Consider the following 16,644-nt stretch of genomic DNA (forward strand, 5'->3'; position numbering starts at 1 on the left):
GATGCACTAAATAATGGGCACACAAAAAAACTTCAGGAACAAAATTAAAACCAGATAAGTTCAGAACTTAAGAGGCCTCTGGGAATATCTGAGCTTATTATAAAGTACTTTTGTCTTCTCTCCCCTCTAATCCATTACAAACAGGACATAGTTTGCTTTCCTAACAAAGCTGCAAACAGTAACTAYACAATAAATAAAACTCACACCAGAGTGGCCTCATTCATGTTGAACTTTGGTACTTAAAATACAGCACCAGCATCCAAATACTTGTGAACAAAATCAGTGTCTTTCTTCTCAAAGGCCTGTTACAAGAGTAATTAGGAGAGGAAATTGGTTGGCTAATTGTTGTGTGGGTTGTAAGCGGTAACACGCCACTTGGCTGAAGAATTTCCAGCTCAGACAGTCACACACTAAGGACTAAAATGAAGGAAAGCACAATTAATTGGACACATCCTCAGCCTGAACCTCACTCTCAGGAAACACTCTTCAAYGTTGTGAAGAGACTAAAGAAACAGGATGGGTAAGAGCAAGGAGGGAGATGGTGGGAACTTCTTTGATTAGCATCTCCAGGAAYCGGAAAGTCAAGTACTGATGATTTGGTGGTTTAACAACCAGTGTCTGAGAAGTCACAAACTTGGGGCCTTCCAGGCGTTGTGAAAGAAGGGAGTGAATTTTAATCTGTACGTGATTTAAGAGAAAAGGCTAGGACTGCCTCAAATCAGAAGTGATAAATAAGACAGAGAAGACTTGTAAGCGAACTGACCTTGACATTGCAATTAACGGCCTCTTTTGAGAGGCCAGCGTTGGAGACATCTCTTCTCTGAGAGCCTGATTAGGCCAACGGTCATTCTGGGAATGATTTGCAAAGAAACACATTTGCAGGGAGGTTGTGTATAGTAACTGTGGCAATCCTGTGCCGCTGATGTCACTTTGAGCCAGACAACTTTGCAAGGGCAGAGCGTAACAAGGCTAATCACCTGCATCTGGAGAGCGAAAGGCCAGCCTAGGGTTGCATGAAAGATATGAACAGGAGCATGTGTGAACCTGATCCTTCGGTTGCTTTCATTTTCCTGACAGTATTATGTCATACCAGCATTTTCTCTGCACTTAATTAGAAAGATGGATTTATTTTGACTGAGTTTAAGAACCGCATCATATGAACAATATTCGATGCAGAAGAGCCAAGCGCTTGAATGATTTTCTAGAAGGGCTGACCCTTCTCAAATGTCAAACATAATTCAAACCAGTGGGAAGAACTCAGCTCAGAAAAATATAAAGCATAACGTATTTTTTCACACAGGAGGGGCGCGAACAAACATCAGCCCAAAAGAACCACCAAAACCTTTAGAGAAAACTGGTGGTGAACCGGGCAGGTACGAGAAAACTCTCCATTGACAAATACAATATCTACCTTTAAAACCAGGGTGGGAGGAGGAGAGGCTGGAGAGTTATTGCCTAGACAGCTTAATTTTAATTCCCAGAAACATTCTGAAACAAACAATCAAATAATTTGTAAGCACTTGAAAGATAACACTGAGATGAGTAACTGTCACCAGAGATTTGTCAACAGCAAATCATGTCAAAATAATCTAATCTCCTTCTCCAACAGCGTAAGGGACGGGCGGTTGGGGAAAAATAGCTGATGTCCTGCATCTTGGCCTACGCCACCCATCTGATGTTTCCCACAGCACCGTCATGAGCCAGCCTGAGAAGCACAACTCTGTGTGGGGGGAGACATGAGTACAGGGTGGCATAAAAATGGTCAGATAGCCATGCTCACAGAGTCCTCGCCAGTGGTGGCTGTAGCGCAGGACCTGGTCCTTCCCAGGCTGGATACTCAGAAAAGGATAATGAACTGCACAAAGAAAGCACGGAAGACTGACGGGTGGCTAGCAGTCCTGCAAAATAACCCCCTGGCTTTCCAGCAGACCACCAGTGGAGCTTGAATCAACAGTGTCCTGCACCACTGAAGAGAGTCTGGCCCCATCCTCTTGACACCCTCCCTTTAGATATTTGCATACATTGATAAGGTCCCCCTTAGCCTTCTCTTCTCCAGGCTGAACAGGCCCAGCTCTCTCAGCCTTTCCCCGCAAGGGAGATGCTCCAGTCCCCTAATCATCTTTGTAGCCCTACGCTGGACGTGCTCCAGCAGTGCCATATCTCTCTTGTAGTGGGGAGCTCCTCATTGGCTCCTCCACCACCTGTGTCAAGAAGTTGTCACCAATGCTCTGCAGGAACCTCCTGGACCGTTTGTGCCTAGCTGTGTTGTCTCTCCAGCAGATATCGGGGTGGTTGAAGTCCCCCAGGAGAACCAGGGCCTCGGATCATGAGGCTACTTCCAGCTGTCTGTAAAAGGCCTCATCAACCTCCTCTTCCTGATCAGGTGGCCTGTAGTAAGCACCCACAACAGTGTCACCCATGCTAGTCTGCCCTTTAATCCTTACCCACAAGCTCTCGACTCGCTCTTCATCCACCCCTAGGCACAGCTCAATACATTCCAGTTGCTCTCTCACATAAAGAACAACCCCACCACCTCGCTTTCCTGGCCTGTCTTTCCTAAAAAGCACGTAGCCATCCATGACAGCACTCCAGTCATGCGACCTATCCCACCATGTCTCTGTAATGGCAATGAGATCATGGCCCTGCGACCGCACACACATCTCTAGTTCTTCCTGTTTGTTCCCCAAGCTGCGTGCATTGGTGTACAGGCATTTCAGAGAGGTGATCGAGCATGCMGGTTTCCCAGGAGGGRTGCAAGAGGATCCTCCATAGCCATGTCCCGTATGCACTTCCCCATCTTGCATGCACTCACTGGAGGCATCCCAACTTAAGTCGTGTTTTGCTGGCTACACTGTCTCTATAACTCTCCCCTTCCCCCATCTTTCCTAATTTAAACATGGAAACAGTAGACAGGAAGAGACATAGCTGTGTCCAGGCTTGGGAGCTGCACTTCAAGAAAGATGCAGACTAACTTAAGAGAAAGTGAAAATAGTAACAGGAATCACATCTAGAAAGCACAGCATATGAAGAAAATCTGTAGGAGATGGGTCCACTGAGTTTAGAGAAGCCTGAAGGTAGACATGAGAACATGCTATGTAAGAAGCAACTGAAAGAGGATAAAACACTCTCCATGTCCACTGCAGACTGGACAAAGACTAATGGGCTTAAACTATAACAAAAGAGGTGTGAATTAGAGAGAACTGGAGGCTAGAGATGGAACAGACGGCACGTGGAGCCTGTGAGGTCTCAGACGCTGAAGAACTTGACTGGTTTTGGCAACCCCCTCTCAGGAACCAGGTGGGGCTGGTTTAGGATGGAGCACCTTCTCACCAGGGCACGAGAGCCAATGACATCCTGCTATTGTCAGAAAAACCCATGTACATACACGCTGCAGAGAATATCCCTTTCCCTAATATTATCTTACACAGTTGACTCCTTCCAACAGAGCGAAATGTTTGGTTTTCTGTATTCAGAGTTATAGAACTTAGCTCAGAAAAGATGACAAAAACTAATAATCTGCCTTTTCATTCCATCCGAAAAGATTTCAATAGTGATGACATATACGATGCATGTGTTTTCCCTCTGTGGCTCTCAAAATACAATGGCATGTGTTGAGGGCACCAGAGACAATACAGGGAAAACGCATCTAATGAGATCATTCAATAAATAAAAGGCTTCTTCACAGATGAAAGTGCTCGGCATGATTTTGCTCTGTAAGCCTAAACWCATCATAATTATCATTACAAAGCATATTATAAAAGAAACTGCATCTGTTGACCTTTCCGGTGCTAATCAGGACCTCCAAGAGGAGAAACAACTGTCCCTAGTTTCAGAGTTCAGTCCTCTGTCATCTCATTCCAAGTAAGAGCAGGCCTTGCTCTTGCCTCTGCTCCTCCACGGGGAAGTCCTTCTTGCTGAAAACAAGGAAATGAGGATAGATATATTTTATGAGTTGCTACAAACAGAGTAAAAAGGAGAAGCTGTGCAAATAATAAATATGAATGATAAAATAAATCTGAACAAGCTGCTATGCCTTCAGGGAAACAATAGATTAAAAGAGGAGAGGATAAAAATGGCTTTATTGATAAGAAAACATATCAATGAGCAGTACAGCTACAAAGTACCCTGGAAAAGTGAGAAAATAYGTACCAGTTGTGAGTGATTAGGATACGTTTTCAAGGGCCCGGTCCACCTAGAAATAGAAATTCTTCTAAAAAAAGGTAGGATAAGTCTCCTCTTTGTTTACTCTCCAGACTTCTTATTTACCAACCTAGTGATAAATGAAAAGTGTGAAATTTCCCTTTTGCTATGCAGAAGGCTTCTGACTAGACGAAGCAGAGCATGAGAAATCCCGTGACTGGGAATATTSTATTATTGACTTTCTCCACGGAAGGGACTTGCCCAGCTTACTAACGCTTTCAGCAGCCGGCAAGGAAACGGGAACCTGATGGCGCAAATCCCGCACGGATGAGGGGAGCAGCGAGAGGTTGCCGGCCTCGAGCTGGGTGCAGAGGTCCTCATGGTTGTGCAGCCACCCACCGGTGCGGCTAGTGTGCAACAGCGTGAGCACCAAATCGCTGTGAAAAAATCTGGGATTCACAGCTGCGGGAAGCGAGCCGGCCGCGGGAGCCCTCCGCGGGAGCACCGCTGCCCCGGTCCTCTGGGCTTTCACCGTACTGCGGGCGTCGTGCTAATGAATGCAGCATCCGTTGCACTCGCGCCATCGGAAAGGCTGATTACGGACTGGCACGATCAAGACCTAATCTCAGTCCCGCTGATGAGTGGGAAGAATGGGCCCGCTGACAGCAGGCAAAATGATTTGCAAAACTTCAGATCAGCAGCAATGGACAAAATGTCTGAATTAAATATATATATATATATATATATATATATACACACCTGCCATGAGGGCATGCACAGAGAGTGCTAACCTTTCTTTAGATATGTATATTACCCTTAAAACTCTACTTTGCAAGGCTGCTGCGGTCACAAAGCCAAACACTCAGACAATTCCAGACTGTGATCATTTACGGAACAAAATAAATGATTATGTAACAAAAAACCGCACTGCAACACGCCACCATTCGCAGACAAAATCAGTTACATGTGCACGTCAATCCACGTAATCCTAACTTTTCAATACTTCATTTTGTAATCATAGCGTTAGTTAAAAATGTGTATTTTTTAATTATGGGAAAAAGTCCTCTCAGTAGTATGGGACGAAAAAGGTAAATATATTGACTTAATATCTTCCTCAGTTAAAACTACTGAAAGCAAAAAATTAGCTAAATGGCCGCCCTAATTGTTCTGATTTACCTTTCCATTAGTCGGTTTAACTTTCTTATGAAATGGCACTGGCCAAAGCACACATTTGGGCCTGAACGTTGTGTACACTTTTTACAGCGAAAACAAGAACACTACCGCAGAGTATCTTAAATTATTAAGAAAGTACCGGGGGGGGGGGGCGAGGGCACGGAGCTCCGAATGCAAAGCCGGGATAAAGCCTGAGGCGAGATTAAAGCAGAAATGCCCTTGGGTTGCTTTTCTCCTCCGTTGCTGGTCAGCAGCAAACATTTAGGGAAGAATGGAAAAATAAGACGAGCAGCGAGCGCCGGGTCCCTGAGACCTGCCCAGCGTCCCCCAGCCCGTGGAGTGAAGGCTCCCGAGGCAGAGGTTGCACGTGCATCACCATCACAGTGTTTAATCGCTTCTCACGAGGCATAATGATCCTTCTCATGATCGTTTTGGGGGATTTCGCTGAATGCCACAGGCCCTAGCACAGACACCTTGGATCTCCCTCGCTCCTGCGCACGTCCGCCCCTTGGTTCCTGTCTCCTGCTGCAGAGCAAGCCCTCCTGCTTCGAACGGTCTGGCTGGACTTCACTGTCTCTACCCGGGCTCAGCTTCGGGTGCTTGCAAGGTGCTCGCTTCTCTGCGAGCCGTGCGTGCTGGCCCACGTTTGCAAACACTAATTAAGGTGTCCATGATGCGGACTTTACTCAAGTCTGAAATCCAGATTATTGCCCTTGGTCCTGAGCTCTGGTCTTCCCAAACCATTGAATATGCCCCCAGACTTTATTTCCCAGGACTTGCATTTCAGTTGGCATCCCCAGGAGCACTCCCTGGAYATCCCCAGCCTTTGGATTGACTCATTTCTCCCTTCTGCTTTGCGGAAAAAMCCAGGATCTCCACTCTCCTTACTACTGCAGGATTAGGGAGGAAGCTCCAGCTTTGGTGTGTCTTCATGGGCACTATGAAACCAGTACCCCATAAACCGGAGCTGTGAGCTGTCACTGTCACTGTCCTGTAGCCCTTTAGGACTGTCACCAAGTGGGAGGGAGCATCAGTGGGACCCTCTGAACTCTTCAYCCTCACACCAAACAAGCCCCGTGTGCGACTCGGACAGCAGCCGGGTGCTCCTGGGCAGCCCAGACCTTCAAAACCTACGTAAAGCCTTATTTACAGACACGCTCCCATGGAGCCTACCCAAAGCTGGCTCCATCCTATTCCCCCTGAATTTCCACAGCCKTTCCCACCCCACTGTGGGATTCATCTCACCTCACGTTAGTCATCAAAATATTACAGAAGGCATCACCCAAAGATGCTTTATCCAATCTTGAAACAGATGCATGAAAGACGTAGGGTGAAACATGATAGAAAGGGGCCCATCTCACGTGGCGTACAACAGAGCGAGACAAGTTACAGGAGAGTGACGAGTTGCCTAACTTTTAGAGGATTAAAGTTAAACTGGATGAATCCTGCCCTGCCTGGTCACATCKAGGACGAGAGCTCCCAGGTACTGGAGCTGGGGCCAATCTTCCCTCCGCAGCAGCGTAAAACAAACCACAACCCCACCACGTTTCCACCCACCGTTTCCACCCGCCGAAGGGTTTTAATGGAGATCAGCGGTGGTTGCTTCAGACCGCTCACGCCTCTCCTGAGCTTTCGGGGCTATCCCAGCTTCGTGGCATTCGCTGAGAASACCTGGGCAGCGCTAACGTGCGAAAAAATGACCACGGTTAAGGGAGAATATGTTTCTGCAAGGAAACATGAAYGAAATACTGCATACCAATGGCTTAAAAGGTGCCATTCGCCCAAGACTATCGATGCTATCACTCAGATCCTTTTTGGAAAGCCTGATATATCCAGATGTATAGCATTCAAAGACACCCTATTCTGAGTCTACATACTTCAAATACATATACGCAACATTTACATCTACTTCCATTTCTCTTCTCATTCTCATTTCTTAAAAACAAAACAAAAAAATAAACAACCCCCCCTCAAACCCACAACTTTTTTTCTGTAGGGTTTTTGTTGTTTTGTTCCTCAGACACTGGTGTAAACAGCTATGTCATATAAGAATATCTTCTATAGATCAATTGTCAAAAAGCAACCAGCATAAATAATTTAGTTTTTTCCAATAACATCAGTGTATAGCTTCAGGTTCTAGCTGCTCGCTGCTGCGCTGTCTTGTGGAATTTCTAACAAGAAAAAGATACGTCTCAGGAGGTTCTCTCAGTGACCATAGTTTTAAAACTAAACAAGAAAAAATTCAAATGGTCTCATTCGCATTTACAATTTTCCATGTTGCCAATGTTTGCATATTCATTATCTCTACGGGTCACTAGACACACATTGCTTTTGACCTTGCTAAATGTCAGAAAGCTCCTAGCATTTTGCTTTGCTGATCAAGCCATCAATTATTTCCATATATTTTTCCTCCCTTGTTATGCTCAGACAAATTACATACAAAGTCATAATTGTTTATTTACCATGCTGAAACTGTTCACAAGGATCTTTCTCTGAGGATTTTTGAGAAGATTTTTTTGAACTGTTGTTTTAAGTAGCAGCACGGAGAGAGCATTATGGGAAATTCCCCATCTAGGAACCAAAGATCTGGAAACTCTACCCAGAGGTTAAATCCAAGGACAGTGGGTAACACCGTCGGGATTGCCTAAATATATATCGCCACGGGCAAGGCTGAATCTTTAAAGCTCACACAGGCAGCATGTGGCCGTTAACTCTATCTGTGCCATATCAGAAAATAAAAACTGGAAAATATGGGGAAAAATTGCAGCTGAGTGGTTCAGAGTTTCTCCAACACGCATTCGCATACCAGGATGGAGAAAGCAACTGCCGAAAGCAAACTGATGTGATAAAGACAAATGGGAGCAACACGTATTTTAAAGTTTTAATGTTGCTAAGGTCATTTATTAATTTCTATACTCAAAAAAGAAAAGAAAAATGGCACAGAAATGTAAACAAAGCATAGCTCCATTCTGCCCTTCTTTTACCCTGTCTTCTCTCCCACTACGAACGGCCTAAATCAAAACCAAATCAAAAMCCAAGTGCTGTGTACGGAGAAAAACTATTAGCCAGTAACCTCCAAAGGAAGAGTTCAGAAAGTAATCAGGCAAACAGTCTGGGAAGGGACTGGGTTATTTAACAGCTGTCCTGAATATTAATCAGGTTCTTCCGCCCAAATCTTCAACCATAACATCAGAAAAAAAAATTGTGTGATTATGTCAGGTACATAATATGAATATRAAATGGAAGATACTGATCTCCTTTATCRTTTCRACCTGCTTAAAAACTAGACTTCAAKGGTTATTTAAAAAGGAAGGCAACATTTCCCCCGTTCTGTTACTTTTCTCACCTACAGGGATTCTCTGACAACACCTTTTTTAATGCATTTTCATAGTTAAAATTTTATAAGCWGACCTGAAAATCCAAGGTTTGCACTCTCTGAGAGTTTTTGCTTGCAATCCTAATTCCAGTTCACGAAACGGTGGTTAACTCATCCGGCGCAACCAGCAAAACCGCCGCATTTCAGKGCAAAACGCCTGCCAAGCAGCGAGCTGCGTCGCAGCCCTTGCGAACACGCTTCTCGGGAGGTGCAACTCGCTGCAAACGCCCCCGAAGCAGAGGGTTTGCTCCGTCCTGCGCATCCCCGCTCCTGGCAGCGCCTTCTCCATCCGGTTTCCAAAAAAATCCAGGGACTCTGACTCCATAAGTCTCCTGGCAATTTATCGCGGTGATTAACTAACCTACCTGCGATAAAGATTCTCATAACGTCTTTCCTAACTCTCCAYGAGGTTTAAGCTCATTATTTCTTGTTCTGTTTCCAATGGGTGGAGAACACTTCATTCCTTTCTGCTTTTGCGGCAGCTTTTTATTTCATTATTAATATAATATATAATATTGATGCAAGAATATTTCATTAGGCACATATTTAGGCAGTCACAGAATAGATACGGTAACGTGTCTGAGTTGCCAAATTGCCTGCCTAAAGCGTAAAGGAACATTTTTTTCCCATCTTCAGCTGCAAATATTGTCCAGAATGCAAACGGAGAGGACCCAGTTGTGAACTCTCTCATGCTGATGTGAAACCGGAACAACTAATTTAGGCCCCACTGATGCACTCCAGATTCGCAGTGATGCACCTGAGATCATAATTCAGCCTCATATTTCTTACTAATTAGCTCTGTTTTATTTCAAACATAATCCCTAAAGAATGCTCCAGTTCAGTAAAATTTCATTAGTTGTTTATAATTTATTACAGAATAAGAAAGACATACATAAGCTCGAACTCAACCTGAAAGGAAAATTCAAAGTATCGCAATCCGGTCGATTGTTCCGCCAACCAGGTTGCCGCAAAATRTATCGGAAGTTTTAAGAGGCTTTACAAGGACTTGGAGACCAATGCATTTGGAAAGCAGCTTATATCATGAGCAATATTTTACGGAGCACCAGAGTCAGATCCCGGCGTACAAACCGCGAGCGCGGGACGCGGCAATGTCTGCCGTGAGAAGCGGCTGTGCCCTTGCGGCTCTCGCCGCTCGCTCAGGGACACGACGCAAACCTGCGATGATGTTGTACCTGCCGGCGTTTTTATCTGTCGAGCCGGAGCGCGAGCGGGGCGTTGAAGCTGTCGCTGGGTTCCAACCTGCGCGCCAACGGCAGCCTTTTCCCTTTATTTATTTTACCTCCTATCGATCAAACTTTGCGCGCGGGAGAGCGGCCAAAGGCGCGAAGGGCGGCAGGGCTGCGAGCGCCGTCCCCGCGCGGACGCCCGCTCCCCGGCGCCCCTCGGCCCCGGCTGCTCCGATACACCCGCGGGAAAACAGTCCGGGAAGACAAGACAAAGACCTGAAGGATATGAGACTTATCGAGCAAATCGGGTATTTCACGGCGTGCGTTACCACAGCATCCCCCCAACCCTTAGAATTGGACGGCAAATAGGCAACATCGAAAGTCTTGACCGTGGCTCAAGGCCAAACCGCAAAAAAGCCCAGAAAATGGGCAACCTCCGAGAGGATCCACAATCTGGGCTCCCGATGCCGCCGAGCGTGGGAGGAAAGGGAAGGCAGGGGACGCGAGAGGAGAGGAAAAGCAGCGCGTTAAAACCAGCAAGGTGAACCAAGGGTGGGTCAAATCAAAAACGTCTTCGTCTTTGCCTCTATCCTTAGCAATTTTTTGTCAGTTTGAACGGAAGGATGGGACCTACGGCATTAGCTCCGCAGCAAGATTCGCGCCGTGAAGCAGAGGGGGGTAATACGCCGCTCTGGCGAGACGGAAAGTCCTCCCCTAAGCAGAAATTCTTCCTACACCCTACAAAACGAGATTGCACACAGCTAACRCAACATCTGCTCGCCCACCCACGCACCATATCAAAAGTGAAATCAATGAGCTATTATATAAATCAAAGTGTTTCATTAAATATCTATCCCCTGTTTATGACTTGCAGAAGCATCTAAAGTAAATATTACAAAGTTACTCAAAAGAAGTGATTTTTATAGCAACTAAATAAATGCTATGCCAGTCACAAAACACCACGGATGTCGATGGGAGCGCACATGCTCTTCTCCCGAAAGAAAAATAATCAAAGCGTTACATAATACCTGCCTGCTTTGTCCGTTTATCTTCAAATTGTCACTTGCTAGTGTCTGAATAAAGCGAGTAGAAATCTGAACAAGGACAGATTAAAGAAAAAGCTCCTGTAAATACCCATTATATTCCTGCTTATTATAACCATTTTCGAGTCATGTCTCCGATCCCTTTCAGAACAAATGAACTGCTGCGTACAATGCAGTGCTTAAAATATCTATACATACATCCACAGCTTTTCCCTCCGATATTACAGTAAAATAACAGCAATCCAAGCAATCCACCTCCCAGCTACCTGATGCTTTCAGCCAACAATATCCGTGGGAGGCAGTAGGAGTTAATCCACCGGGTTCAGAGACCAAGAAGGGTTTGTGGGATGTCTACACAACCTCCTAACAACCTCCAAGCCCCAGACTCGGCTATTTCCAAAACATTTACCACCTAAGTGAAGAAAATAACATCACCTGTTTAAAAGCACTGAAAAGGAGACGGGAATAAATGATGCAGAGCTCACTGGATAAATGGAAGAGTTTCTGTGACTGCCAGGCACTTGAAATTAAGCCTTCCAGGGCAAAGCATGGGGGACGCCACAGATATTACATAGAGCAATGTTAGGAGTGCTTCTGAGCACTTGTGCTTCCAGTATCTCCCAGCTTCTGAGGACTTCAGAAGGAAAAGCAAGGTTAAAATTTATTTTATTGTCTGAAAACGTGTGAAACAGGGCTCGCCTGGGTTTGGAATGCTCCCAAGAAACAAGACAAGAAATCTTAAAATCGATCTGTCAAAGAGGGAGAAGAAGGGAGGCAGTGGGAATAGGACAGCCTGCTTGTCCTTGTTCCTTGTACCTGCTGGAGTGGACTTGCCTTCAGAGGATTCCTAGTGGAGCTCTCACTTTATCTAGACCGCCTTCCGCAAGCATATTTGTACATGAGCCAAATTACTTGAAGAACGCTCCGTCATCCACGTTTTCATCATCCACGCATCATCACAAGCAACCACAACCAGGACGCTATTGGCAATCATGTTGGATTCTGCACGACATATGGGAAAGATTACGTATTCTGACAAAAAGACAATATAAACTAAACGGCTAAGATGGAAGATCCAAGTGGCTGGAAAACAAAAAAAGACTCTGACAGTTCTCACAGCAAATCAGTGCCAGAAAAGGGAAAAGAAGCCACTTTCTTCTTTCCTCCTTACTCACGAGAACCACTGCCGCACTGTTTCCATATCGGTTCTTGTTCACAGTCTTACAGGGGACTCGGTGAACCTGCTGTTCCTGAGTTTATTATTTGTTTTTCCCCTCTGCCACTCAAGATTGTCGTGGCCTGCAGTCACTACAGAGGCCAAACTTCAGCCCAAGCGCTCCGACAGYCTTGTGCGTTATCACCTTTCTCACCCATCGCTGTTGCTCTCCGAGGACCTACAGCCTTCAAACAAAGACGATTTCTGCACGACACGCGGCTGCTGCGCCACCGCGGTGCAAGAACCCAGCGGCCCAAAGAGCAACAGGGTGGCAAGTGTCACACAAAGCTTTCCCAACCCGATCTTCTTCGATTTACAACCGTACGGAGTGCATTTGGTAGTCTTTCCTTGTGTTTTTAATGCTTGCGATGAATGGCAAGGAAGCGTCGCAGCAAGGCGGCGGTAGACATCAATACCGCCCGTCCGGTCCCCGTGCACACCCGTGCTAAGCCGTGGTGACCGAAACCCTGCAGCGTGGCTGCGCTGCTGTCCTCTGCGTCCTCTACGTGCTTTTACTAGCTACCTTCCCCTTAAATTTACCTTGTGTAGATGACCCTTCCTGTGTGGCTAAAATTAAACACCTGTAATTACGACTGCTTGTTATAGGAGGGGAGAAACCGTGTACCATAGAAGTAGTCCTAGCAATGACAACTGCAATAGGAATCGTCAAAATAACCCTGACCCCAGCAATCCTGACATGAGGGAAAATTCTTCTGTCAACAGTTACGTTCTGTAGTTATTGCAGCAAAGAAAAACAGGACTCCGCAGTGCTGCTACAACTCCGAGTTAAGGGAGAACTTGTGCTGCTCTTGTGCAGGCTGGTCCAGCCCATTTGTACCAGAGCCAGTTTTCCCTACCCAGGTGTATGTCCACATTAGGAGCCTAGGCACCCTGCAGTCCTCCTATGATCAGCAGAGGAGGAGACACCTCCAGAGGGCAGGATCCAACCCACCGCCAGGATCTCTATCGAGGGAGCCAAGGACATCTCTGCTCCTCATTTCCATACGTCCGTGAAGCACCTAGAAGCTGGGAGGGATGAAGCCAGACCTACCATGGATGAACCCTGACGGCTCTGGGAAATGACCACGCAAGAGGCTTCAGCTCACCTCAAGGCTCTCCTGCGAGCTTGGGAACGTCCAGGAGCCTCGGGGTGTCGTCAGTGCGTGCAACTGCTCGCCCGCGACACACGCACGCACTGCTAAAAAGCAGCGCCGGAGCATTACCACATATCTTTGCTAATGAAACAGGCCGTAAGCAGCTCTGATGAAAGTGCTGCCGCACCACGTAATCAAGTGCATAAATAATTCGTTATCCAACGCACCTCAGAAAAAGCCAAACCAGCTGATTATTAATAACAGCTGCGTATATCGCAGTATCTCATCCCTGGAGGCCTCCAAAGAGGTCAGCTGGGTTGAACACAGAACGCTTAAAAAGCAAATTGCCCACAACAAGCTGATTGGGCATCTGAAACCGCAATAAAATGAGGCTGCGTAAGTCACTTTTTTAAAAGTGAAAATAACTACCGACACTCTAACGGGCAAATCCAAGTTGCTTCGTGAGCATCTTTCCCAGCTGCACAGCAACAAAGAATGGCTCCTCGCTCCCCCCAAAACCACAGCAAACCAGACTTCATTTTCCCATCCTAACAGCTGAGCACTTCCAAAATAATTGAGTTTCCTTTATTTTTTCCTTCCCGCTCCTGAGGTTGACGGTTCGTATTCAGAACCAGAACGGACCTCTTTGCAGATCTGTATACAGCTCAGCTAAGATGGAGCGGGACTTGCTCTCGTTTTTTTCATTTTGTTTACACAGTATCAACAAATGAGATCAGTATCGGATCCGTATTTATAGAGGTATGTCCTCCTACCTCGTGTACTTGTTCCTGTGTCTAAAAATTTAGAGCTAGGCACTGCGAAAATAACGATTGCCTCATACTTTTTTAATATAAATGAGACCCCTACGTCATTTTTACTTCTATATTTACATTAAAATCATGAATTCAGGGAATTCAGGGAGCCAAACAACACAGCATCAAAAATGCAACAACCGTAAGACTCTTGCTACTGTGTATTTAGGAGGGAAATAAATCAGCTGCTTTTTCTCAGCAAAATCACATGGAAAGAAAACCAGGGACTACTTACACTGTACAATGAGCTGCACCAAAGCGTCTCTGGGCTTCACGTTAAAACCGTTGTACTGGCTGGTCTGGCACCTGTACGTTCCCGTCATCTCCCTGGACACGTTCACTATCCTCAGGATCCCGTCGTAGCTCTCCGTCTGCATCGCCCCATCCGGCATCGCCACCTCCTTGTCGGCTCGGGACCACAGGATGATGGGCTTGGGCTTCCCCGTCACCTGGCACTGCAGCTCGATCGTGTCTCCCTCCCGGGTGACCAGCGGCGACTTTTCCTGAGGAACAGTCAAATTGGGCGGCACTTCCCATTGCGAAGGAGAAAAGAGAGACAGTTCAATGATTAGTGTTAAGGAAACGTCCGGTGGCTTTCTTGCTGGTTAAGTCGTAATTATATATCAAGAAATAATTTACATCTGTAGAGCAACGCACATGGATTACACGTATCAGGAAACTATGCAACGCCACTATATTTATCAGATAAAGCGCTCGGCTGCTCGAAGCGGTTAAAATAAGATTTAATAGCCCCAGCTATGCAACTCGCTTGCCTCCCTGTGGGTGTTTGGAGGGCTGATGTGGTACCCCGTTGCACAGCAGCTCATTTGACCACCGGTCACGGCTAGCGCTTTATCACCACAAGTTATGCCTTTCCTTTTTATGTGCATTTGGCACTAAAGTCCATTTTTTATAACAGACTGGCTGTCAATTTTATCAAGCTCGCAAGAGCCGCGCACCAAGGAAGAATTACACCGATTCACAAATCAGCTCAAAATTCATAAACTGAAACCAAAGCGCAGTTACCGTGTTTCTATCACAGGAGGTCTATGAAAACGGTATTTTTTTTCTAGAAACGTAGGCGATTGAATCTGGAAGGAGCATGTGAACGACTGTTTCCAACAAGAGCTGGACGACCCCTTTGAGCAGGAACTCCTGCAATCGTGCACGCAGGGGCGGTCACCACGCACGGTGCCCCGTCCCTCCTGCYGCCTCGCAAGAAGGAGACCTTCCCGCTGACACCGCTGACTCTTTGCGTCACCAGCCCCAGGCAGTGAGGAGAGGAACTCGTCCCCGTGCAGGGGGCTTGACCAGACCAGAACATCTGACAAGTGCAAAGCACCGCAAGCTCCGCGGCCCCGACGGGAACATTTTTGCCATGTTCRATTATTGTTCCCTTCTCGTCGTACCTATATTGGTTTTACGGCCAATCTTTTTTTTTTACTTCTCCCTTAGCATGACACAAATGAAAGCACCATCTCYGAAGTTGTTCGTGACCTCTAGGCCGCAAACGCTGCCTTTGCTCCGCGAGCGCTTGCTTCGCTGTAACGCGGAGGGTGCAGACGTGGAACGGGCTGATCTACACACGTCTGAGCTCTACACGGAGGTCAGGCTGACACGGACAGACATACAGCCACATGCTAAACASTGCCTCCCCTCTATCTGCTATTGTGCCTTCTGAAAAATATGGGTCTTCTGTCCTAAGTCACCTGGAGGGCCACCGTTCTGTTTTAAAAACAGTCTGCTTTAGGGGTATTACCTTCCTGCACTGCCCCACCTTGGACTACTTTGCTTAAACGCCAGGACTGAGACAACACAGCCTGCACCGTAACTTATGTCCACAGGAAAAACACTTGAAGCCTGTTTGCAGGCTTGTGTCTGTGAGAAGCCGGGAGCTCCAGCTGTCCCACAGGATCTACCACTTGGCTATGGACCTTAAAAACCCATTAGGAATTGGATTTTAAATCTGATCAAAATGCTCTTTTTAGATGTTTTGAAGGTTTTAATAGTTCCCGCTGAATCTGGTGGGATGCACACTAGTGGAAATATATATATGTATATATTTTTTTATATAGGAGAGTCAAGGAAAAATATTCTTGTAGTTAAAAAAAAAAAAAGAAAGAAAAAAAAAGAAAGAAAAGACTACCTAACAAAACATTCCCCAGATCCACTTTTATTTTTCACCCATGCTTGTGYGCTCCAAGGAGGTGCCGAGCACAGGACGGCGCAAGGAGAAGTGGCTCACTGGGATCGATTCCAGGGAGAACAACTGCAAAGCTGCCAGAAAGCACCCAGCGAGGACAGGCTGTGGGAGAAGATCGTCCACCCTACGCAAGGGAAGGTGGTGCAAAGACACAACAGCAGTCTTGTCGCGTAGGAAAGGAAGGGAATAAACTCTCCTCCTTGTCTGTAGAAGACAGGAGAAGTGAGGGGTGTACTAGGCAGCAAAGGAGACTGCAGAAGGATGTGTGATGGTCAYTGCAGGAACAGGCTGGTGGGGAACCATGCCACGTCCAACTCTGGCTTCCCTGTGGCTCTGCCCAAGCCCTGGCACACAACACCTAGAGGGCTGGACACCAACAGCTCCTGCTACCTGGATCAGG

General features: G+C 46.4%; 1 protein-coding gene across 1 annotated transcript in view; it reads right to left on the reverse strand.

The window, feature by feature from the left end:
- Positions 1-16,644, reverse strand: part of MDGA2 (MAM domain containing glycosylphosphatidylinositol anchor 2) — a 232,614-nt gene that overhangs the window by 92,990 nt on the left and 122,980 nt on the right. The window contains exon 8 of the mRNA XM_026056066.1: positions 14,277-14,570. Coding sequence (XP_025911851.1) covers positions 14,277-14,570 — 294 coding nt within the window. The remainder of the gene's footprint in view (positions 1-14,276; positions 14,571-16,644) is intronic.

The sequence above is a fragment of the Apteryx rowi genome, unplaced genomic scaffold (assembly GCF_003343035.1).
Source record: "Apteryx rowi isolate R43461 unplaced genomic scaffold, aptRow1 scaffold_13, whole genome shotgun sequence".
In the NCBI taxonomy this organism is placed as follows: domain Eukaryota; kingdom Metazoa; phylum Chordata; class Aves; order Apterygiformes; family Apterygidae; genus Apteryx; species Apteryx rowi.